A 26140-nucleotide genomic window follows, 5' to 3' on the forward strand; every position below is an offset into this window, starting at 1 on the left:
AAATTTTAAATTATGCTTCACACTTCCCTAGCTTGCGAACATTTTGTTTGTAGTGAGCCCAAGGTAAGGGTTTGAACTCTGAACAAGACTGCAATGAATTAGACTATTACGGCTGATCACTCCCTACATCACATTTCATGCCACCGTAACTTCAGTGTGCCTTGGCCTCAAATTCACGGCCACCTGCTTGAATCAAAGTGTATGCTTGCAGACAAACACCTGCGAGCCATGCAGATCATACGGACTACCACGCATTTGAATGGAACTTTGGATTCCATAGGCGAATACTTCAGATACTGCACGCCTTGGAAAGGGAAGAAAATGACACATTCTTGTAAGCTGTTGCGATGCCTTTTACATAGCTATTTATTTGCGCCGTGGAGGAGGCGGTTCTTTTGGAATAGCAGGCTGCCAGGAACCCTGAAAAACAGCAGAAATTCAGAAGTTAAATAACAGACATAGATGCATGGGAGTTAAACCTGAACAGATCTGAAAGATTTGAACAACTGAAAGAATTGAAAGCAAGGAAGCATCAAATGTCAAAGGTTCAGTACCTGGAACTACTTCGCTAATTAAGATATATGGCAAAAATTAGGTGTTATGAAGTAGACTGGCTACCTGGGTAATTCAGCAGGGGAACACAGACACTTTTTATTATGGCCCAATGACAGCAACACAAGGCTCTGATAAAAAGTCACGAATGTGGAAAGAAGGCAGTGAAAGAGTTGCACGGAGTAAGGAAATGAAAGGAGGGTGAACGCGCAGAGGAAGAAGCAGCGCGGAACTCGCATCAGTGTAGGCGCAGCGATGATGGCGGCTGCTGCTGTGTGAGAGGCTGCATGCTTTTTACATGTTGCAGGCTTTGCTAACATCGACGCTGTCGCACACATTTCTGAAGCGCTGCTTTTCAAACTATAGTACCGCAACACTTGCAAATCTTTATTTGTCGTTTTTGCCAGCCGTCAACATGTGGCCTTATCACTATGACTGTAATGCACGGAACGATCTTGTGCTCTTCGTTTATGCTCGGTGTCGCCAAACATGGCTTTATCATTTTTTTTGTAGCGCGAAATGCGCCAAGATTAGTCTGGAATGGTTGCAGGCAAGCACAACAGTTTCCATGTTGTTCCAGACTTTTCCAGTATCCTTTAGCTGATTTATCTAGATGTAATTTATCTAGACGCCGACTTTAAATTGAACACAGTCGGAGATCATTTACCTAGTATGTTACTCCACCCGATCCTTCTTGGCTGTCTTAGCTTACATTCCCCCCCCCCCCCCCCCCACACACACACTACTTAGGCACCGCAGCAAAGCGCAACCACTGCGCCACTGCGGTGGGGTAAAAATAAAAAGCGCACGGGAATGGATGATTGACAAGCCTTCAGGGCCCTTCAAAAGAAAAGGGTCCAAAGCATGGAACAGGACTCACTGCCAGGACGTCATCCCGCCGCAGCATCTGTGCTCGCATGTTCCAGCGAAGCTGCTTGTGGGCCTTCTCGCCCGGTGCCTTGTGGCGCTCCCAGAAGGCCTTGTACTCGTGGTAGCGGGTCACTGGGTCACACTTGCCAGGCACCCTCTTCCAGGTCACCTTGGTCCCCGAGACTTTAAGCACTGCAGCAGGCAGAAGGTGCGAATCGAGGCATGCGCATTGGTGAAGTGTGGGATCATGGACAATAGATAATGCATAACAGCACAATAAAAGAAAGACTATGGTAAAACTAGGAAACATAGAACACTGCCTCGGAGCTATCTATTCACACATGTATATTAAAATATACTAGGGACATACAAATATATTTTTGAATTGTGAATCAAATGTATGATTTGATTCACTGACTACATCAAATAATGAAGATTAAAATTATTTGGAATGAGTCAAACATGTCCAAGTTGCCACTGTCACAATGTTTGCATACAACTTGCCACAATTTCCTTTGATGATTGTTCACGGGACCCACTTCAAAGCCACGCTGTTGTGATCAGATAGACTGCACGGAATGAGTTTGTGTCGCAATGTTCATAATTTTCGTACATGGCCTCTAAGATTGGGTGACAATGCAGGGCTCAGGCAGGTTTTGGCAGACACTATCCTGACGCCCAGTCTTTGAGGCGAAACCATATAATGCACTTCACACTCACCTCATCTACCCAGATATGACAGTTGGTGTTGTCATCATGTCACATGGATCTGTGTCCTGTACTAAAGAACCTATATATACAGTAGTTTCTCTTTAATTAAACCCTCATTAATTCAGAAATTTGGATAATTCGAATTAGGAGCCTGGTCCTGTCCGACGTCTATGTAAGTCTATGGTGTTAGACGCTCGTTAATTGAAGCAATGGACGAGCTCGCTCTGGTTCATTCGGACGGGGATCGCGTCCATGCACAACCAGCATTCACCGAGACAGATGTCCCCAAGTCTAAATTGCATAGAACAGTCACACCCGTAAACTTCGTACGCGCTATGGCAGTCATGACGAAGAGCCGAAGTTCCCCATTCCTGAAACAGCCCAATCACACAGTTTCGCTTTCACTTTTACTGCACTCCATCCCGCAGTTGCTATTGGGCATGCGCGTCGGCCAGTCCTTCACAGCGCATGTTTCGAATGCTACTTGGCACGTCACTAAAGTAAAGCACTTTAAGAAACCGGGTAAAACCATCGCTCACACTTGGGGCTTCATCCCAAATTCAGGCAAACGTCATAGGGGCATTCATTAGATAAAATTACTGGGATGCAAACGGTTATCGACATTTTTAAAACTCATTCGAAAAATCTAACTTTCGGTTAATTCAAACAACTTTTCTGGTCCCGTAAAGGCTGAATTAACGAGAGTTTACTGTATCTGCCATTAACTCAGCGCATAAAAAACATGCTTGGAAGAAAATGCATCAATGATACAGCTTCCATTGGATGCACTCGCTGTACATAGGCAGTAGCAGCTCCCAGTTAGTAGTTTTGTTAATGTTCAGCTTCATAACAGCTCGATTTTTTTTCCCACCCCTTTTGTGCTACAACTACAATTAGATGCAACTCGAGATCAAAGAGGCCCCTCACATAAAGCTCTACATCCAATACCATCAACAACCTATTGCCATGACTTTGCTGATCCTTTGTTTGTACCTAACTGTAGGCTGTGTTAAGCACGGTTACCATTACACAACGAGAGGATACGGCACCATCGCTTAATACTAGTATACTTTCTTCTCTGCTATTATAGTACAAGGTGTTAGTTTATGTAGCAAAGTATTTTGCAAGGTAAGGAAATAAAGTCAAATGTATTTCAAGAGGCAGCAATGGTAAAGCCTCCACAAGAAGTTAATTTCTTTTGCAGAGTCTACTGAAAAAGATATGACAAGGCTATGTGCAGAAACATTTCAGAGAAAACTGTAGGGCTGCTTCATGCCTGAACTTCAGTATGCCAATACAATAAAGAATGTGCTTCCTGGTCTACTACTGCACACATTGCAGCGAACAAAGCTAACTGACTTCCTACCGTTTAGTAGCTTTATGCAAGCTGCCTTTGACAAAAACTTCCCAACAGACCAACTGTTCAAGTAAAAAGAATGTTGTGCAATAAAAACACACATCAAAATGAAACACAACTACAAACGTTGTAACTGTGGCTTTAACTATCTTCCTAATTAAACCTCTGCTTAGGGTTTTTGTTGATTTTCAAGCTACTTGACCAAGGAGCCTAGCTACAGCGCGAACAGGGCACAGAAAAGAAGCAAGGACAACAGTACAAACATCCGTGACCTTTGATACATGCATGATAGTAGCCAAATTCAATCCAACAGAGCACCTACAGTGAAATCTCGACATAACGAGTCACACGGGACTGCAAAAAATCATTGGTTATTTTGAAAAATGAGAACTTTGCACTAATTTCAAAGCTGATTTATTTGAATAAATCAGTTTTCTTCTGGCGCGTGCACAGGACCACACACTAGTACATCACACCACTACAGCACGTACACATTCTGCATTGCTACTGCATAATAAACCACAGCTTTGTGGTAGTGCTAGGAGCTGGCACTAGAAGTGCTGATGATGATAGCTACTGTCCTGTAGCTTCCTTTTATCTTGTCTTGTGTCTTCCTGTTCGCACTATTTTTATTAACAATGGATGTTTACCAACTCACCCAACAAAGTATCTTATAGCTACAACCCACGTGCCATACACATAGAACCAGTGGTTTCTGCTTCACGCGAGAGTTGCAGCGCTGTAAATTTTAGCCGAATTTGTAATGCTGATGTTCCTAGATTATAGAAAAAAAAGTAATAAAATGTGTGCGTTATTCTTTTGTTATTTAAAAAATTCATTAATGCAGTGTTCGTAGTAACAACATTTGACTGTACAAGCCTGTGCCCAAGCAATGACTTGGACTGCTTCATTTCTATAGGCGATTCCTGCTTAAGAAATGAAAGTGTTATGCCTTCAGCGCCATAAAAAGAGGCATACTCGAATTTCCTGGAACAGTTTCACATGTGTGCACAGCACGAAAATGCGTTTGAGAACAGGAAAGAAAAAAAAACCTTACATGAATGCACTGATGCAACTGGTGGCTTGATGAGATCCTTCTGAATGGGCTCCCCCTGTGAACAATGCATAAAAAAATTTAAATAATTTGAATACGCTCATGGCTTTCTCTTGGCTTACAACAGACTTTCGCATCAATGCAGCAGTGTCTGCCCGAACGAATTGGGCCTCAGACTTGGTTCACGAGTGAAATCTACTCGAACATTTGGAGTTCACAACCCCTTAGCAGTAACCGCAATGTGTATGCGTATGCCATACCACTGTGTTAATTAATGTGGGCCCGCTTTTAATGAAGACATGCTTCATAAAGAAAGGACTGTTGAGGCTACAGGCATTCTACTAAGCATCAGAAAATCGTTATGTCCATACAGCTTCGCACTGCTGTGGGAGAAAGCGTGCAAGCAGCTATTTTCTTAATTGGAACTGGCTGCAGCCTACAACTCTTCCTAGCAATTGCAATATTGGAAGAAAAAAATTGGTAAAGCTGAGCTAGCAGCTTAGTGCATCAATCTTCGCGAGAAGATAGAGTGCCCCGCACGTTGCTCTGCTGTCATGCTGGGCAGTGTTAGGTGAGTGACCTGTGGTTATTGCTGGCGGGAAAAAGATTCACAACACTTTAGGAGGTGGATCACTGTCAGGGCAGAAGCACATGCATACAGGGCCATAGGCCTCAAGCACTGTCAAGAGCTCCTTATTCTGAACTGTCCCCCCCACACCAGGCGTCAAAAATTTAGTAGAAAGAGGCTCAAGCCTCACATGCTGGCACTCTCCTACTCTCGCTCTGGAGTGACTTCAGCGCATTATGGCTCTAAGGCATCATTCCTCCTTGCCTCACGGGCTGTTCCTTAAACCTTAAGAGGTGCAGGTCGCACTGTGAAAAAAATCTCGCTTCAAACCTGAAATGATGCCAATATGTCCCTACCAAACTACCTGCTAAACAACTTCAATACCCTTCGATGGAATCATCTGTGATTGATAACATATTCCAGCAGTTAAGCAAAAGAATTCACAAAGAGCACACTCCTTCTAAGCTAGCTTTGCAAATGGGGGTCACAATGCAGTGTAAACTCGGCAGATTAGATTAGCTATGACTGCATGTACTTTCAGCACCCTGACACTGCTCTGCTGGGGTGGTTAGAATGGTCGAGTCTGGAAGAACGCAGCGTGTTTACTTTGCCAAAACTGCTTCCTCTATGCACCAAAGCCACTAGAGCACAGATGCTATAGGGAGACAGTTGCATAGGGAGCACGATGTACAGACGACATTTAGATGTATCCGTTTAGTGCTTTGTTTCGAGTGCACTAGCGAGGCAAGAGGGGATGATCCACTGGTGGTTGGCCAAGCCTGAACAGAATTCGAATCGCAGGCTTAGAGAGAGCTGTTCGACAAATAGGGTTGTGCTGTGCCGAAGATGATAACCACTTGCCGGAGAGTCCTGCCATTTGCGAGAATTGACTGCAGCATCATTTCTCCTTCCATTTGTTCTTTAAGGCTCTGTTCGTACTCGTCAGGTGTGATTTGCATGCTTGCATTTAACGCTGCATGTCCCACATCATGTAGTGAGCCATGTCATGGCTTTCAGATGTTTCTTTGACAAAGATTGTACGGTAAGACACTAAAAGCAGAGTAACATAAACGGAGAGAATATCTTTGCGCAATGGCATGTCTGGCCCTGATGACACAAAACTCTTTTTCATTTTGCTACAACAGTGTTTTTCAGTCAGTGTGCACTGAAATGCACGAGTGATACATTGGTGATAACTGGTTCTAAATACTGGCTACTGCCGCAAAATCTACTCTAATTTTGCTCCTAGCACGAGTATGTTTTGTCATTTTAAATGAGTAAAAAAAGACAGAGGACAATAAAACAGAAGCCATAATGTTTGCTGCGACCAGAGAAGCATCCTTTCATTGAAGTATGCAAAGAATGAAGCTGGTTTAAAGTTTGAAGTGGTTCATACAATATTAAAAAGCTCCCATTTACTATAAATTGCGGGATGACTCCTGCCCACTGACACTTTAATCAACAAAGCCAAACAATCAACAACAAAAAAACAGTTTTAATGCACAGTAAAAAGGATTGGGTATAAAAGAGAGATGGGAACAGAATGTACCGAAGGAAGAGCTAGAGGTTGAAAGCTAGGATGGGAGTGAAATGGGGGAAGAGATCTGTCACCAGGAGAAAAAAAATAAAAGAGAAGAGCTAAGAAGGAACCGGACAAGGAAAGGGTAAAAAACTTGCTCGGGTGACAAAGGTGAATAGATGTAAAAAAAATGACAAAAACAAAGATGTTAAAAGAGAAAGGCAGAAGAAAGTGATGGAACTATAGCTAAAAGGAGGGACCCACTGCAAAGAGAAGGCAGAAGAGAGAATAAAGCCTAGGTACTAGCCTTTGCTTTGAATCCACACATATGGTCCACTAACGTAATACTAAGCTTTCTTCTTTCCTTTCTAAACTTTATAAATTTCCTTCATTATAACAGCATTGACAAACACGAAACTTTACCCTGCAACGTTCTCTTTTCACCCTAAAAAAGGCACTAGAATGTCTGCCATTTTGTTGTATTATTTACAACAGCTGAAACTAATTAAGGAATCTCACAGAGGGACCTGACCCGCACGACAGTTTCAACGTTCTCTATGCTGCACTGAAAGAATGGCGCTTGAATGATACAAATTCATTTCTTTTTTTCATGTCAGCACACAGTTGTTTCAGGTCATTGCAATGGGTATAATATTACCTGCTTAGGTTTGGTTTGGTTTGTGGGGCTTAACGTCACAAAGCAACTCAGGCTATGAGAGACGCTGTAGAAAACTCCGGAAATTTCGACCATCTGGAGTTCTTTACTGAAATTGCACAGCACACGGGCGCCTTGCTTTTCGCCTCTATGAAAAAATGGCCGCTGAGGCCGGGGTTCGATCCCGGGAACAGTAGTCGAGCGCCTTAACCACTGCACCGCCCCGGCGGGGTATATTATTTGTTTAATACCACCAAAGAGGTTAGTTCAGCTGATACCTTGAACGGAGGCAAAGGGGCAGTCCTTGGTTTTCCTGTCACAGTGTCATACAGGTCAGTGGAGTTCTCCTTGAAGCTCTCTAGTATGCTGTCAGCGAGTTCTGGTGGCATATAAAAAAGAAAAAACAAAGATTAGGGAGCCTATGTTTCACTTGCTGGTCACCTGCACAAGGTCCATCACCACATCCATTCAATCTGCCAACGTGCCTTTTACACGTTTTAAAGCAACGGCAAGGCATGTCACTAACAACACTAAACAAAGCGTTTTTTTCTGCTGAAGGATTTTCATTTCATCGATAAACGAGGTGTTTTGGGTACAGTATGTCGGACACATCACAAGTGTGGCACTTCCGTGATTATTCCGATACTTTAGAAAGCCAGCAAGAAGGGAATGCATGACAAATTAACAAATTCCAATACATAGTGGGACAACCAGTGTGGCTCAGTCTGTAGTTGTTAATTGGTGAAACGAGTTCACATACTACACTATGCATGTAGTCTGTGCAAAACATAAACATGACGCTAAATTCGAGACATCTAAGTGCATTACTCTTTGTAATAAAAACATACAGTGAGAAAACTTGCCTAAGGAAGAAGAAAAAGTGATAGAGGAAGCCCACTACATATACAGGGTGTCCAAGCTAACTTTAGCCAAGGGTTAAAAAATGAAACATTTGAGATAGGCCAGAGAAACCACCTGTGTACAGCTGCCAGCCATCTGGCCCACCATAGGCAATTTGCTGTTTTGCATTTAACTAATTACTAATTAAGATAATTTTTCTAATTTACTAACTATAGCATTTAGACAACAGATGTGATTTACAGAATTAACGAGCATCTTCTAAAACCCCAGCCTAACAGTTCACAGTGTGACTTGGGGCTCGTTCTTTGCAATTACCCTGATTGACTTCCCTAGGTCATCACTCACAATGGCTTGCAATTGCTGGAGGAAAGCTCGCATTCTGACAATGTTTGGCAGTCAACTTTCCTTTTTGCCACGGACGTCACATCCCTGTGGCAAAACTATTCTGAATCTTGAAAATGAAGGATGCTGCGTTAAGAGGAACGACAATTTGCATATCACTGTGGCCTGCAGCAATGGGGATAGCATGATGTTTAATTTTTTGCATCAAACTATATGCTGCCATCTTAGAAAAAAAAAAAATTACACAGTATGATTGATAAGGGAGCAGTTTATAAGAATCTGAACACCCAGGCAGTCAGACAGCCGGTGTGCAGCTATAGTAAGTAGTGTTCTCAAACACATCATACGCCAGGTATTCAACGTCACTGGGGATAGCTCGATTCACTTACTGCCCTAGGCAAAATTTGGCTTCATAACCTTTACAGCTCAATGTTTGACCGGCAAGATACCCTATATATTGCCGGAAAAACAGCATATAAATATTCAATTATAGCTTGTGATGTCACTAAGGAAAGCACGCCATGATCACAGTTTAGAAGTGAATGGTGTTGGAGGCTAGACTGTAGGAACCGAACCCAAGAAACTGCATCAACGCGTGAAATTTACTGTGAAATTTTCTGATAGCAACAACACCTGTACTTCATTTCTTTTTTTTACCCTTCCTAACACAGACCAGCTCTGCTTTCACTGGAAGTAGCACTTTTGTTGTTTGAATGTGGAAACATATTTATATGCAATTCAACTTCAATTTGTCCTCAACATTCTTTAAGCTGCAAGACGGCCCCTGCATCCTGTGGTTTTCTCTTGCCCAAGTATTTCTATGCTATTAAAAGAATCTAATTAATATCATTGCAAACCCAGCGTAACATGTGGCACTGTGAGACACTTAAACACTCAGCACTGTCTCTCGACGTCATTCACTGAGGTCATGTCTAACAAACCTTGGGAGTCTGTGCTCAAGGTTGACCGCTCCGTGATGTAGGCATGACCATTGCAGCATCTGAGGACAGATGAAAATTACAGGCATGTCAGTGTGGAATCAAACTTAAAAGCATAAAAAATAAATAAGTATTACAACTATGTACTTCGACTTTCTTTTGCAACCGTATGGCTGTGCTTTTGCGGATGCCAATTAGTAATCATTTCCTTGTTACAAATTCTACTCCACCTAGGGAGATTCCCCTACAATCTGGACTCACTGACTAACTGACTACATCAAATTCTGCTACTCTTACTTGTAATGTTGCCCCGGATTCAATAAGAGTACTTAGTTATTGCACGGTTATTGCACACTGATGAAACCAAATGAACAGTGCAGGCAGGACAGAAAGAGAAGAATCATTCGGCTGCTAGTCAGGGCACGTGTCCGAGTCCTCTTCCATGCCATCGGTTAGTGCTCTAAAAAGCAACACTCGCAGTTATCAGAAACAAACCACTTGTGAGCACAGAGATTGAATTTCGCTATCCCTTGTAAGGGATAGCATTCAATGGTGAAAGAGGCAGTTACACCATGGTCCATGGTCGAACGTCAGTGTGGAAATTCTGTATTATGCTAGGCCATTCCCATTCTTGTTGATGAAAAACAAATTAGTTTCAAAATGGGTCTATCTAGCTTATCTTTAACCTAGGAAGCTTCAAAATATGGGCACAGAAAAATTCTTTCCATGAAAAAGCTAAAACAACATCCAAACGAACACACATGCAAATACAGTTATGGTAAATGCAGCTTTTGATCATATTTCCACTTACTGTAAATGGAATGCTACATCTAATTAGCTGTAGATGCTAGTTACCGCTTTTAACATCCACTTCCCTGTCTCAAGTCCTGTCCCAAATAGAGGTTAATTTGCCTCCTCTATGAGCTGGACCTAGTGGCACAAAATTTACCCTTGCAATCTTCGACTTACCTAAGCACTTTTCGATGCAGTACCCGCGGAGCAAGGCCGTCTGTGGAATGACTGCTGTTCTGGGTGGCACCTGTTGCTTCTCGTTCCGAAGCAGATGAGCAGGACGATGTAGAGTAACAGGAGGAACTTAGCTCGTGTTTCGTGGCCTTTTGTGAAGCAGGAGCAAATTTTCTGGTTGGCTTGGACGTGCCCGGATGATCTTTGTCCAATTTACTGCAACTATCAGCTTGCTGGTTATTGATGTATGGTGAGGAGTAGCAGGACGAATAAGCCCCATCTTCGAGCCACGATGATGAGTCTAGGCGTAGGTGCCTTGCATTCACATAGGAGGCATTTGTTTGTGCCTAAAAATAAAACACGAATCAAAGACAGATTCATAATTAAAGTGCAGAAACACTTTTCGTGGGCACACTAACACCAAACTTTCTGCCTAGCAGCTGGCACACTATGTACTTTTGTTGCTTGAATATGTTAGATATCTTGGATATGTTTGTACGAGTGAAGGGTGACTTTTAGGGGAACGTTTGCTACCCTAAGGGCCCTCTTGCAGAAGGTATCACATATGAGGGGCACACGAAACACACTAATAACAATTAGTGAGGAGTAAAAATGCAGCAAAAGCAGTACAGAACACTACAAAACACCCAAACAAAAGTTTGCACAAGAAAAAGGTAAAAGAAAAATAGCGAGAAATTAGTATAAAGTGTGAAAATTTAAACACCTGCTAGTAAGAATACAAAAAGCTGTGTAATATAATAAAAAATTGCAAAACGTTATAAAAAAAAAAATGACAATGGTGCTAAGAGTAGCACTGAACAAAAATAACTAATCCCAAGCAAAGCACACAGAAAGCATGTTCTTATTAAATACACAGCATTCCTTAAAATTCATCAGCACGAACTTCAGTGGCAATATCTAATGGTAGGTTATTCTACTTAATAGTGATTCAATGTATAATTGATAGTGCGTGATGAGTGCAGTGACACACCGGGCATTTGATTTTGTAAAGGTGACCTTGATGAAGGAAAATGACTGAACGAGATTGAAAAAAGTCAGCTTGCAAATGATCACTGTGGTAAAGTTTTTGAAAGAGTGAGAGGCGAGCGTGTTTCTGTCGTAGTGATGAGGGATCTAATTCAGCACGATTTCTTAAAGTTGTAATACTGGAATACAAGGGAATAGCCTGAAAAAAATGAAATGAGCAGCAAAGCTTTGCAGGGACTCAATATTACGGATGACGCAGTCTTGGCTAGACTCCCAGATAGCACACTCATATTCAATTTTAGGTCTGATCAACGTGGTCCACGAGAGTTGTTTAAGGTGTGAAGGTGCTTGTTTTATTCTACGTTTGACGATTCCAAATATGCGGTTAGCACATGCAAGAGTAACAATAATATAATAATGCCATGTTAGACCCGATTGAGAATTGAATCCTACGTATTTGTATGTAGTAGTAAGTTCGACAACATTGTTATCTGTAAGAAAAGAGGTTGTAATACAGGAAGAGGAGTGTGTAAAAGATATGCACTTCGTTTTATATGATTCAGGATCATTTTCCACTATTTGTGCACACAATCTGACCCAGGAACAGTGGCACCTGCGTTACACCAGAAAGATCCTTTGGATTTATTATTTGCCGAAATTTGCAAGGTTTCTCAGTAAGCATGGATGATAGGTCGTGGTTAAAAAGGTGCCGGCGAGTGGATTTAAGTAAAGCCCGGTATTCTTTGTCGCACTGTTTGTATTTAAACCACGATGATATTGTTTTTGTCGGCTTGTCGGCTTTGTCGGCTTGACAAACCCAAATCGCACAAAATCAATGCATGACATGAAGGTTCGCAAACCACCTAAGCTCAGTGAAGCTGCCGAGGTGTAAACTATTTCTAAGCTAAAACAATACTTCGCATTCTTACGCTGGTGTGGCTTTCACTGCTGGCCAGAGGTGTCGAAGTCGTGACGTTGATTCTCTTGTTGATTTCTTCGCGGATGCGCTTTTGAAAATCTGAAAGAAAAAAGCAATGTGGTTCAACCTTGCTTGTGTGAGCGGCCGTTAATGCGCACAGCTCCTAGAAGTGCAAAGATAAAAACGTAAGAGCTCATACCACGCTTGAAATGTTGGAGCACGGAGTAGGACACTTCTCCGTAACCTTGCTTCCGCAATTCGCTCCTAACTTCGTCGTCCGACAAGTAGACGCTTTCTTCAAACATTACGGCCTGTTTGAACCGGCAGAAATAGAAGCATACTCCTTAGACGTAAGTGTGAATTCCCCACAAGCATTGAGAATGCTGTAGAATAAGAAAAACGAAACAAATCCAGGAGTAAGTGCTTACGCCTGAACGGCCAGCGCAAGCGTCCATTTTTAAACAGCCGCTCCCTTTGTGGCCAGATCAATGAAAAACCTTGGCTATCCTTGGCGAAACTTCGCAAGCCAATGTGTTTTGAAGAAATGGTTTGGACGCTAGAGGCGCCACGCTCTTGCGCGGGTAAGTTTAAAAACAGTGTTGTAAATTTATTGTTTAATCTGAAATTCTTGCGCCTAATGGTCCACTCTGATAGAAGGGCATGCATATACTATCTATACAGTAAGCATAAATCAAGCTCATCCCTCCTGAGACATCACGAAGCGTGCGCGTGCAGATACGAAAGTGGAAGAAGCTCAAGAACTGAAGAGCTCTTCTCGGTCCTGCAGGTCGACGGATCTCGATCAGCTCGAACGTGTACGTAAGTACATTCAAGCGCTTACCACAATATTTTTAAGATAGACGGAGCTCTGAAAGATAGACCTTACTGTCTATGAGGAGTGCATGCGGGATGGTCCCATTACGCTATTGACACGTATAAGGTTCCGTACATGGTTCCGTATATGCCTCTTCTCGGCCATTATTTGCAGCGCAATTATGTCACGATTAAAGTAAAGTGCCAATAAGCAAAAAAAAAAATCCACATCTTTTCTTGATCTGTTCGCTAAGTGTTTGTTTTATCTTTGATCATTTATTATTTTTTTTTTTTAACGTGGGTCTAGCATTCTCACCAATCGTGAAGCAAGTAAAGATAGGGCTAACCGGATTACATAAGCTTACGCGTTCGGGGAACGACGTTGGCTTCGTTTCCGCCTATTATCTGCTCACAGTTTGACATGATCGAAGTAAGAGTACAACTATAGTGGCATAAGGCCTCATCTCCGGCAATTGAAGGGGTAACTTGTCCAAGTGCCCTCACATATATATGGGTTTGTTCAGTTAAGAACATTTTTTTTTTCAATGCAATTTTTATATGTGGTGGGCAAATATGTCTTGACACAAAGGAATGAATGAACCTTAGTTTGCAAGGTATGCGGTAGTTTTTTTTTTTTTTTTCGTAAAAGAAATCGTACATCGCTAGAGGTGGAAAACGCCGTTATTATTATTATTATTATTATTATTATTATTATTATTATTATTATTATTATTATTATTATTATTATTATTATTATTATTATTATTATTATTATTATTATTATTATTATTATTATTATTATTATTATTATGTAGGGCTGAATATTGACAATTTTCAAAAGAAGCGCTCTGTTTTATATTCATTTTTCTAAATCCGTAATATTTTTAAAGTACTGAGGATTCTTTAGCGGGGTGTGGAATCAAAGTTACGCCTTTTTTGCTGTTTTCGAATTTTGGGCGTATTTGGTTGTGGAGAACACACCTCTGTCTAGAGTTGTCCGAAATTAAAAAAATTATCTGAATAACAAAGGTAAAAAACTTAATGCTGCCAACGTAACGCATCATGTCCGTATTTAGGGCTGAAAATAGACTTTTTTGTTGCGCGTTGCTTCTGGAGCAAAGTTTGCTTCATATTACTAAATAAACTTTCTCACCAAAACAAGTTTGTAATAATTTTAGTAAAAGTGAAAGTTACATTGATATAGTGGGTAAAAATAATAGATGAAAAGTTTAGTACGGTAGCGTTTTGAAAAATTCTCCCGCCTCAAATGGAGGCTCATTTGCACTGAAACCGCGCACAAAGCTTGCGCGCTGTTGTCCCTTTTGTTGCTTAGTAAGTCTTACAGAGGTTCTTAACTGGTTTGGCCCCACATGGTGAGAAACCAGTGTCTTCTGTGACGAGAATGAAGGGGCAAAAGACGCAAAGGCCAATTTTCCGCCGAAGAGCACCTGTGGCGCCATCTAGCATCATTACAAAAGCATGTCATGCGTGACTGAGCGCTTTCGAAACGCGGCGCTTTCCTCCAGTGACGCCAGATGACGCAAAAGCTGCCTTTTGCTGGAAACTCTGCTTTGGCGTCTTTTGCTCCTCAGTCTCATTGCAGGCGGTTCTTCGTTTTTTATCATGCGCGGCCAGACCAAGTGAGCACCATGGTCAAACTTATCTCGTAGAGAAAGGGACAACAACGCGCAAGCTTTGTGTGCGGTTTTAGCGCAAACTTGTGAGCCTCCGGTTGAGGCGGGAGAATTTTTCAAAACGCGTGCGATAAAGTTGCACAACACTGCTACACACATGTGCAAATCGGTTCGTTTTTCTCTTATATAGCGCATTACCAAATGTAAAAATTTTCCGCACGAAATCCTGGTACATTGACGGGCCATACATCTGCCGATTAAGCGGGTGCAAGTGGCTGTGTTTAGGCTTTGAAAGCTCATGGCTTGCTTTCGCAGTTCGACATCAGAATTGATGTTTTTCATTTAATACATACTCTCCTATTTGCCACAACCTGCAATGGCGTCGGTAGTAGCTATTGACACGCATTTATCTTTGCGTATACTCATCTCGTGCATGCAGGTCTCAAGGTCTAGAGCCATGCCAAAGTGCCTCAGCCGCGTGATCGTGCACTTCGCCATGGACCTCCACCGGGAACTGCTGTATGCCAGGAAGGATAAGTCAGAGACAGTGATCTGTTCACCTTTTAGCATAGCGGTCGTCCTTTCTATGACGCTGGCTGGAGCGCGTGGAAAAACAGCTGAAGAGTTGCTCGTTGCGCTCCGCGTCAAAGACGAAAAGGTGCACGACTACTTCGCCGCGTTTCTGCCAAAGCTGTCGTGTCAATCCCATAAGGTGCAGTTGCACATGGCCAACCGGATCTACAGCGACCATAAGTTTCCTACTGTCGAAGAATACGTGGCCTTTCTAAATTCATCGTACGGCTCGACCATCCTGTCTGTTGACTTTGAGAAGAGCGAAAACGTTCGAGCCGAGATTAACGACTGGGTCAAGGTTACCACCGAGTCCAAAATCGTGGATATTCTGGCCCCTGGAAGCGTGACCGCTTCAACTGGTGTGATTTTGGTCAGCGCAATCTACTTTAGGGGCCTTTGGGAGTTTCCATTTCCTACGAGTTCGACGTCGCGGCGCGAGTTCCACGTGAACTCCAAGGTCAAGGTCGAGGTCGACATGATGTTTCAGAAGCAGGAATTCGCCATCGCTCACAGCGACGAACTCAAGGCCAAGGCAATCGAGCTGCCATACAAGGGGGGCAATGCCTGCATGATTATACTTCTTCCGGACGAAGTCGACGGGCTGAGCCACGTCGAGCACCACCTGTCGCATCACAGGCTGTCTGCGATCCTGGCGGACCTCAAGGAGACGCCGAACGTTCAAGTCAGCTTACCCAAGCTTTCGTTTCAGCAGGGCCATAGCTTGAAGAGCACTTTAATGGCCATGGGGGTGCAAGAGCTATTCTCGGAAAGCTGCGACCTCTCCGGCGTTTTCAAGACAGGCCGCCCCTCCGTTTTCGATCTGGTGCACAAGATGTTCCTGCAGGTCGACGAAGGGGGAACAGAACATGCCTCAGCGACGGCTGGAGAAGCGAGCGCGTCTTCTGCACCTAAAGCAGACGACAAAGCTCAGATGACAGAGTTCCTAGTCGACCACCCGTTCATAATGATTATTTTGAAAAGCAAGTCCGACGTGGTCTTATTTATGGGCTCCGTGCGCCGTCCATGAATTTTATATTTTGCAATTTTCTTAATTGATTCCAGAGAACAGTGGCAATGTGCAGTCATTACAAAATCTAATAAACAAGGCTTTCTCAAATTTTTTGCTGGAATGAACCCCAAGAACATACATGTGTCAGGGCAATCTAAAAATACATAGTATATCATTATCACCAGCTGGACTGCACACACTGAAGGGCGAAGGTCTTTCGCACATTCCTCAAATTGACCCGGTCCTGTGCTAACTGCATCCTCTTGAGCAGTGCGAACTTAACTTTATCCGTCTACCTAATTTTCTGCCGCCACCTGCTAAGTTTTCCTTCCCTTGGATTCAATTTGTTACCCTTTCTCGGTTATCCTCTCTTCGCACTAAACGTCCTGCCCATGTCCATTTCTTCTTGATTTTGACTACAAAATCATTAACTTCAGTTATTTCAATGGCACACTGTGCACGATTCCTATCTCTTTTCGTTAGCCTTCACGTCTCAGCTCCACAGGTGAGTACCGGTAAGATTCACCTGTTATATATTTTCCTCTTGAGCGATATAGGCAAGCTGCTAGTCATAATCTGAGAGTACTTTCCAAATGTGCTGCCCTAATCTTAATCTCTTATTTCCCTGTGATTCGTATCTGCGGTTACTATACCGTCCTAAAGACACATTCGCCTACCACTTCCTGTACATCATTGGATAGCTGCTGGTGAGAGAAAGCATAATTTAATAGTTAAAAATTTGCGACGTTAATTAGTGCAATTGGTATTTGAATATGGCACATTGTGCAGCATATCGTTGAATAGCTACTGCCAAGTACGTTATAGTTGCACCATTGCTCAGTCATTACAATTACGCTTGATACGCAGATTACGCTTGCTAAACTAAATCTATAGATTTGACCATGTCAGCATGACACATGCATGGTGTCTCGTCGCAAATGGGCTCGTCGGCTACAGAGAACCATCCTGGCGCCGCCTACGCCATCGAAATTACCAGAAAAATGCTCAGCGAGACAAGACCCATCGCATATACTTCGAACGAGACGCGCACACTGTTTTATCAACTTACCTCGGCTAACTTGGTAGTGCTGTCTATGACTTCAATTGCTACACGCATGAATGCGCGAGCTCCAACGCAGCATTTATTGATACGGTGCTCCAACAGGCATCGCGTTGTGCGCCATGCTCACACCTTTTTTTTTTTAATTTTTTTTTTTTTTTGTGCCGGCGCTTCCAGGCACACGTATTGCCAGGTTCGCCAGGCGGGCCGCCACTCCCGTCAAAGAGCCGGTGGGGCGGAATTTTTATCCGGTGCTAGGTCTGTGCTGCGGGCGCTGACGGAGCAAAATGATAATAAACGCTTACGCAAAAGGGGTTTCAATGCACTATAGGCACTTTTTTGTCCTCACGAAGCGAAAAGTGGGAAAGGAGGGGGTAGCCTAGTGATCGCTCGTGGAACCCACAAAAATGACAGGAGTTATAAACCGATTATAGGGCGAAAGCACGAGCTTTTTTCGTCTTGTTACGACTCGGTGTAATTGTTGTTTTAAACGATATACTTACCTGATAGTGGGCTGCAGTTTCTGCTGCACATATATGGCGCCATCTGGGAGCCACCAAGTCAAATGACGGACGTTTAACTGCGGCCTCCGCGATCAGCTCCGCTGCAACGGCGCGTTTGATCACGGGGGCCATGGGTATGGTGGCTAGAAGGGGGCAGTATGACGGGCGACGCGCGATAAGGGGAAAGCGCGATCCGCATTGGGATTTACCGGTGCCGATGGGGGCACTGGAGCGCTCTGGTGTGCAAGGAGAAGCCGCCGGTACCTTCTCCTTGCACAACAGAGCCACAGAGCGCTTACAGCGTAGCTGCTGTAGGCTGCTGGGAAAGGTCGCACATGTGCCAAGTGATCCTTTTGAGGTGTGAACTGGGTGATTTGGTGCCGTTCCTGTGTTATGCAGTAGATAACGCTGCGTCCACTCGTGGCGTCAAAAGCGCGATCATGTTTTGTACCCGGATGCAGAACGGGTACAGACGCCCAAAGCCACCTTTTCAGGCCGCCTAAATATGCAGCTCAACGCGAACTGTGGCCGCGAAATATCAAACGTGCTGAAAAGGAGCTCATGACCGAGTGTGTCAGGCTAACACACTCGCAGGCTAGGTCAAGAGAACTTGTTCGGTAGACAATACTCGGGACAAATCATCGCCCGAGCCCTGCACAGTTTCTCGTAACTCAACTAACTGCCCTTGTTTCTATCACCTTGCCCTTCTGCCCAAGCAGGATAATTCAAGCCGAACTTAATTGTTATGCTATATTAGCTCATCAACAGTTGAAAATAATATTTTTAGTGCACAGGACATAATTATATTCGAGGACATGTTGGGAACATATTGTGATGCTGACTCTCTGATTGTACCTCAGTTCAGACCACAATAATGTGGTTCAGACAAGTGATAGCCGGCTTATCTTTTACATGGCAGGATGTGTGACCAAAAAGTTTAGCAGGAAAAGTTCTTGTCAGAATTGTGCTTCTGGCTTCACAGTCACCCGAGCAGTAGCTGAATGCAATGCAGATCCGTGTTACCTCTTGCAAAAATCGTTAAGTGGGCTTTTCCACCCTGCTTCTTTCCCCAAACATGGCGTCGCTGGCTGCCAGAAAAACGGCGATATAGACCTGAAATCGCATATTGATTCTACACAGATGCATTTACTGGTAATAGGGCAGTTATGCGAATATGTTCTGATGCATAAATCATATGAATTATGGCCATAATACAATGTTTCAATACATTGCAGTTCTGCCATTAGTGGGGAATGCAGCATAGAGGTGAAGCCGACTTAACATTTATGAAAGGGGTCTCGAAGTCATACGGGACAAAAGCTTGCGGGACGCGAGTTCGTGGAAAGTATTTATTTTTTGATGCGGTCGAGCAAATATGAAGAATGAGATGTACTGATTCACGAGGGGACATGCACGCCCCATTCAGAGAAAAAATATCCCAGGAAAAACTAGCGAGACAATGAAGAAAAAAAGTTTTTACACAAATCCCCGTCCCGCACACGTTTGTCCCTCAGTGCACCCAGGAACTGTGTTGGCCGCTCTCATTAAGGTAATGGAAGACGCACTCACAATTTTTTGTCCAGAACAGATTTTTATTATGATAGCAAAACTGCGGCAGGTTTCGCCCCGTCGCGTCGTCCTGGGAAGGGCCACGTTTGATCTTGAACAGCCGCGAAGAAGACGAAGAAGAAGGCGAAGACGAACAAGACGACGAAGAAGAACGCTCGATCACCGGCAGCTAATGCTTTCGCTCCACATTCGATTCAGCAGCATTGAACCCTTCTCATTTATATGTGGGTTGGTAGCTTACGCTCTCGCGTCATACTCTTAAAGGATGAGCTTAAGAGTCCCCATTAATGTAGCACCTTACACTGATAGGGCGTGATAGGGGAATAATGTATCAGGCAAAAGAAGCTTCCGCAGTTGCTATCGCAATTCAACTAGGGTTAACCAGAGTTAAACCACAACTATTTTTTTATGCTTTCAGCATGCATAATTTTGCGCAGTTTCTCAGCAGTGCAACACTCCACCAAGTGGGATGCGCCAGCTGCACCCCAAATAGGTTACAGTGAAAGTTTTCCAGTTTGTGATGTTAACTATACAGCTGCACTTTTTAAAGAAATCTTTGAATAAGGACAAGGCTCTTCAAAGGGAGTGCAGAAACATTTGAAATTAAAGAGAGTAAATTCGAAGTAGAGTCGAGTTGAATATTTCGCATCTATTATTGTTCTATTAATAAAAAAAAAACAATTTATGGTCTTGTGAACACTTTGTGCTTATGATTGCTTTGCTGTGTAAATGAAATGTTTCTTTTGGTCTTGTGGACTTGCACAAAAAAAGCAGTAATTGAAAATATTCAGTGCATGATATGGTTCGGCAGAATGTCCACACATGCACCTATTTTTTAAACCTAAAGCTTCCAAGTAACGTTGCCGTTAGCGACATGTTGCTGGCGCATGCAGACGTACGTGGGCAGTGAACAGAGTGATGAAGACGCTGTGTCGCTTCCTCGGGTTGTCGCACGCGGCTTTGCTAATACGTCCTTTTTGGCCAGTCAGTATATTTGCAGCGGCTGCAGGGGAACGACAAAGTTGAGAAAGTCAGCGTTCCGAATTGTCCGTGTCCGATGTACACATTCCCTTGTGCTAAAACTAAGCCTTTAGCGAAAACCAAACGCGCACTATAAATATTTCGATGTGCGTTTAACTGTAAAATGAGATCTTCGATGGAGAAAATAAGGCATCTTTTCATCTCTGAGGTGCAGAAATTTCGTTATGTTTGCATGATGCATCACAATAAAAATTCAAACGTGACGCAAAGTTCACGCAACGCGCATACCTGGTGCCCTGTGCCATCCCCTTCAACAGCCGTGACGGCTGCATGCTTGTTGCAAGTAGCGCCATCTACAGCTTTCATCGCTCCCCTGCGCGCCCCGCCGAATCCCACCCATCAAACAGCCCCCTTCTAGCATGCTTCTATCCACAATACCACGAGCCCACGAGCTTAATCCTATACTTGTGGCGCTATCTGGGAGCCGCAGCGTCTAACGGTGGAGCAGCTTTAACCCTTCTTAAACCTAGTTATAAGGAGCGGAAGAACCCGCCATGGTGGCTTAGCGGTTAAGGAGCTCGGGTCTGAGCCCATTATCCGGGTCAAACTCGACCGGCTCGAATTCGCTGCCATATGTTTTTGTTATATTTACAGTGAAAGCGCTAAGTCATGGTCGGTAACTGATCAGTAATAGGCTGCTTCACTCTGGCTGGCGAACGTGAAACACCCACCGGAGAAACTCCCGCAAGTTCAAGTTCAAGATAACTTTATTGCTATCGATGTAGAGGCCCCTCGGCTCCCTCAGGAATACCCTAGGGGGCTCCAAGGGAGAGAGAGCCCAGCAGTGGGACGTCTTTCGCAAGACGTCCCGTGCCAGACGGATTACTCGAGCTTGCTGCTCGGGATACATTCCAGGTTTCGTTCTCTCTGATTCCATCAATATGCCAGGGAGAATCAGGGCATTCCCAAAGGATATGATCCTGCTTGGCTGTTATCCCGCATTCGGCGCAGAACTTTGGAGGTTCTCCTTCCTCCCCGTATAATGCGGGAAACTCCCGCGTTCTCTATACTGGACATGGTTTGAATTACCCGCGCCGGACCACGTGGTTCTGACCTCACAAAACAGCTTAAACAATCAGAGGGACGGCACACACAAGATCGGATAATGTTCTTGGTACGTGGTACGTGGTGGTGGTGAGAGTACGAGTGCTTTTTCATTAAAAGTAGCTTGGAGAACCCAGTTTGAGAAGCCCTAAAATATTACACTTCGATGCGAATGGGGGCAATGTTTTTCTGCTACGAAATAACAATATCCTGCACTGTGCAAGTCTACTTGGGAGCAAGATCTCACATCTTATTGTGCAAAAAAATTGAAAATCCATTTCCGCAATCATTAGGCATCCAGCGAAAGATCAATGGTACCGCGAAATACTCACGGGATGCACCATATCGTGTAGTGTGCACAGTAGAGATGTATACACAGCGGAAAGTATCATTGGCAGCTGCAGCCTGCCCTCTGATAATTGTTTCAGCACGTGAAGCTGCATTCCGGTTTATTAAATGAGGAAAGACATCGGCTACTGCAATCCCTCTATATGTACCGTCTCTGTACAATCGTGTGAAACGAATTGCTCAAACGTCCGAATTCGGAAGCGCGCACGCTCATGGTCTCCTCACGGAGCCCATCAGGAAGACGACGTTCGACCGGCAGGGTCCGACGAGGAAAATAAACGGCCGGTTCACCACGAAGTGTGTGATATTCCCGATCCCGGGGCCACCGCCGACAACATCATCCATCATGGGCACTGGGGACTCTGCGCCTGCCTCGTTCACCTCTAGGAAGGCGCCGTGAAAGACTTCAGCCAGGGCAGGACTACCGGTCTGGAAAATTCCCGAGAGGTTAGCCCGTGGCGTGAAAAGCTGGTGGACGCCCAATGCTTTGAGGGCGCGGCGCAGCCGGTAGCGCTGCTGAACGACGAACTTGGGCAACTTGAGCATGACGTTGGGCTTCTCGGCCAGATTGCGTAATAGCTGAGAGAGCCTCCTGGCGTTCAGACTCTTCTCCAGGAGTGGCAGCCCGTCCATCTCGTCTGGTAGGATCAAGGTCATGCACGTCTTTCCCCCCTGGTGTGGCATCTCGAGGGCCGTGGCCTGCAGTTCGGCACTGTGACCCGTGCGGAAGGTTCGCATCTGGTTCATCATGTCCACGATGACCACCGTCTGGGCGTCCACGTGGAACTCGTCCGGCCCCGTAAACGCCGGCTGCGCGATCGCAGAGAGAAAGGGTCGCACATTTTCTGCATCCAGGTTATGAAACGGTCTCTTCTACGGAGTAAAGAATACTTTATGCACCTTATAGACCAGAACAAGGATCGTGGATTGAAAACCTCAATTTGATGGCGCTGTAGCGCCATCCATGGAGCCCGGAGCAAATGATGGCTCTGAAGGGAAGACTGTTTTATCGGCCGACCGCGCTCATTTAACAGCTGCGAATTTTGAAACGCTTTTACTTAATTGGTCTTTGCAGGAATTACATGAATATGCTTCCCTTTCCCTGGCACGGTAGCTGAGCGGTGAGAGTCGACGCTCGGCTACTGAACTTGAATGCAGCAGCCGCGTTTCTATAATTGATTCACAGAAAAGGAAAGGCGCAGTATCTGTCACACTTATTCTGTGGACACCTAGTGCACGTACGTGCAAGAACCCCGGGTGGTGGAAATTTCCGGAGTCCTCCACTACGGCGTCTCTCATAGCCTCAGTCGCTTCGGGACGTTAAACCTAACAAACAAACAAACAAACAAACAAACCAACCAACCAACCAGCCAGCCTAAACTGCGCCGTAAGGGGTGGGAGGAAGGTGGGAATGAAAGCGGAAAGAGAGAAAGAGGTGCCGTAGCGAAGGGATCTGGAGTAGTTTGGTGGCTGTTCCTGGCCCTACGGGGCTGGGACTGGTAGTTCACGGCCGTTTGCGGCGGGGGCCACCCGTCATTGCCCCCGCTACCATTTCGGTAGTGGACGACGGTTGTTGCGATGCGCGCCTTCCTCTCCCTCTTCTTTTTCTTCCTTCTCTATTTTCTCTTCTGTCCGCACGAGGCAGTGGAGGTGGCTCAGCTACACAGACAGTAGCAGGCCCATGAATTTTCTTTTCATTCTTTCTTTACTCGCAACAACAGCAACGACCACCTGGGGATATTTAAGATGCACTGACATAGCACAGCACACGGACGCAACATTGTTTCGCCTCCATCAAAATGCAGCCACCGGCGGTCGGGGTCGAAACCGGGTACTCCAGCACAGTAGTCGGGCGCCTTACCACTGCACCACCGCGGCGGTGCCCGCGTTTCAATGAAGACGAAGCGCAAAGGCTTGGTTTGGTTTGGTTTGGTTTGGTTTGTGGGGTTTAACGCCCCAAAGCGACTCAAGCTATGAGAGACGCCGCAGTGGAGGACTCCGGAAATTTCGACCACCTGGGGATCTTTAACGTGCTCTGACATCGCACAGCACACGGACGCCACTCCGTTTCGCCTCCAACGAAACGCAGCCGCCGAGACCGGGATTCGATCCCGCTTCCTTGGGCACAGTAGTCGAGCGCCGTAACCACTGCGCCACCCCGGCGGGGTTCAAGAATGTTTTCATGCAGTGTGTAGTCTGTGAAACGTTCAGAGCCCAGGAGCTTTGCTTATGAGCCAAGCCGTGTGGCTCGCAATGCCTTCCTAATGTTGCAAATCTCATCTACATAAAATTTGGCTCCTATCCTCTCGAGTGGATACAACTTTCATGAATGCTAAATAAGCGCCACTGCACTGTTCAGAGCCAGACCTCCTGGCCTCTAAACTTTTCACAGAAAGTACGTCTTGTTACAGAGGGCTTGTGGTTGTGTGTGTTTAAATGCAAAGTGCATACCTGGAAGGGCGACTCCCACGCTCCAATGAAGTAGGTGGCGCTCACGAGCATCAGCACTGTGGCGGGACTCACGCTGCCCTGTTCTAGTAGTTCCTGCACCCTGTCGGCCGTCTCGTGCGCCACGCACTTGTTGGCGTCGGTGCGTACCGCCTCGTGACAGCAGGCGAAGTCGACCGTGCGCACGGCGCCTTCACCATAGGTGCCGCGCAGGAAGGATAGGTAGCCCTCGTGAACCGAAAACCGCTGGTCAACGTAGAGCTGGTTGCTCACCCGGAAGGTGACTCGCAGAGCTCGACTTGCTATCTGCGCCAGCTCGGCTGTGAACAGGTCGTGGATGTGACTCCCTTCGCCAACGTGCAGCGCCGACGCCAGCTCCTGGACGGTGAGCGTTCATGTTGAGGACACGGCAATTCTCCCGAGATATCTTCAATTTTATTCATAAGTGTTCTACTACAACGCAAATATCAGTTAAGACACGGTTAATATGCGAGACGACAAGTTTACCCTAGGCTGCACTGGACATAACTGACATTTAGCACCACCCATTTGTGACAATGTGCCCATCTTGCTGTAACGTGGCGTTATGAAGACCAGTCCAAGTGCAGCAAAGTATTTGCCTTTAAACATCGTTTCTGAGTCTTGTATATTCTGCTTTTCACATAACACATCGAATAAACTGCTATTCAATAATAATAATTGGTTCACAGGAAGGGGAAGGCATTGTATCTGTCACACCTTTTATGTGAACACTTGAATCGCGCTGTGAGGGAAGGGATGAAGATGGGAGTGAAAGCGGAAAGGAAGAAAGGTGTCTGGAGGACGAAGTAGTAATTTCGACTATCTGGATCTTTAAACATTGCACATCACACGAACACCTCTCCATTTCGCCTTTATCGGAACGTAGCTGCCAGCAGTCGGGTTCGACCCTGGTTACTCCGGTACAGTAGTCGGGCAATATGACGTTTTGAATCTGGAGAGGTCGAACGCGTACCGTAGCCGTAGCACTACGGGCGCCAGCCAAGGTCATGGAAAGCGCAGCGGCAACAGCAAAGGGCGAGAAGACAATGTTGTCCCTAGCAACGCTGTCGATGTCGGTGCTGGCGCTGGTCCCTTGTTTGCAGTTGCTGACGCTACTGACCGGTGCTAGCTGCTGGTAGAGGTCCACGCCGAAGCCAATGAGGCAGTAGCCCAGGGAGTTCGAGTGCACGGCGGCAATGTCAGCTGTCCCTGTCGTCACCTGCGAGTAGTCGGGAGGATCACTTGCCGGTGGGTTACGGTTTGGCCGCAAGTACTCGGTGATCCCTTGCAGAAAATGACGCATTCTGCAGAGGTGAGTAAACGATGACAGACTTCGGAGAATGATAGCGACGCCCCCGGCTATCTGCCTCTTCGTCTTCACAGCTACTTCTTCTTCACAGCTGGAACTGCCACGTGTGAACGAGCACGTGCGCCGCGCATCAATGAATGAATGAACTTTTATTAGTGAAAAAAGGCCTTAGGCCGCAGTTAGGGATTGAGGAATAAGGGGAGAAACGTCCGTGAGGTAACAGTTCATCTCCAAGACATAAAGGCACAAATCGCAGTGAAGTTTAGAGAAATCCACTTAGCAGGGGACGAAGACTCACCTCACACTGCTCATACAAGCCAACTTTGTCTACCATATGCAGCAATCAATAAATTCCAATTCAGATATTTTACAGGCCCCTATTACAAATTGTTTCTGTCATTAGTAGCACAGTAAACACCATAGGCTGTATGGAGCAGAAATTAGAAATCTACAACTCAAATGAAGTATG

General features: G+C 45.1%; 1 protein-coding gene and 2 pseudogenes across 4 annotated transcripts; 1 reads left to right on the plus strand and 2 right to left on the minus strand.

Moving 5' to 3' along the window:
* Window positions 1–329: 329 nt before the first annotated feature.
* LOC146175815 (uncharacterized) lies at window positions 330–12823 on the minus strand. The gene is made up of 9 exons (XM_084582169.1): window positions 12728–12823; window positions 12499–12610; window positions 12310–12398; window positions 10397–10740; window positions 9431–9489; window positions 7565–7665; window positions 4548–4602; window positions 1433–1614; window positions 330–420 (listed from the first exon to the last, which is right to left on the minus strand). The coding sequence occupies exons 1-9, from the start codon at window positions 12752–12754 to the stop codon at window positions 367–369; spliced, it is 1023 nt and encodes a 340-aa protein (XP_084438295.1). The 5' UTR covers window positions 12755–12823; the 3' UTR covers window positions 330–366.
* A 92-nt stretch (window positions 12824–12915) lies between these two features.
* LOC146175816 (iris pseudogene) lies at window positions 12916–16421 on the plus strand (annotated as a pseudogene). Of its 2 annotated transcripts, none has more exons than XR_014701474.1 (2): window positions 12916–13118; window positions 15186–16421. The product of XR_014701474.1 is annotated as an iris pseudogene, transcript variant X2 (transcript). The 2 variants fall into 2 exon arrangements; XR_014701473.1 differs by having other exon boundaries at window positions 12918–13114.
* A 5567-nt stretch (window positions 16422–21988) lies between these two features.
* Window positions 21989–25665, minus strand: LOC146175817 (iris pseudogene; annotated as a pseudogene). The gene is made up of 3 exons (XR_014701345.1): window positions 25336–25665; window positions 24345–24719; window positions 21989–22703 (listed from the first exon to the last, which is right to left on the minus strand). The product of XR_014701345.1 is annotated as an iris pseudogene (transcript).
* Between the last annotated feature and the right edge of the window lie 475 nt (window positions 25666–26140).

This window comes from Amblyomma maculatum, chromosome 10 (assembly GCF_055883805.1).
Source record: "Amblyomma maculatum isolate TAMU_Amacu chromosome 10, ASM5588380v1, whole genome shotgun sequence".
Classification (NCBI taxonomy): domain Eukaryota; kingdom Metazoa; phylum Arthropoda; class Arachnida; order Ixodida; family Ixodidae; genus Amblyomma; species Amblyomma maculatum.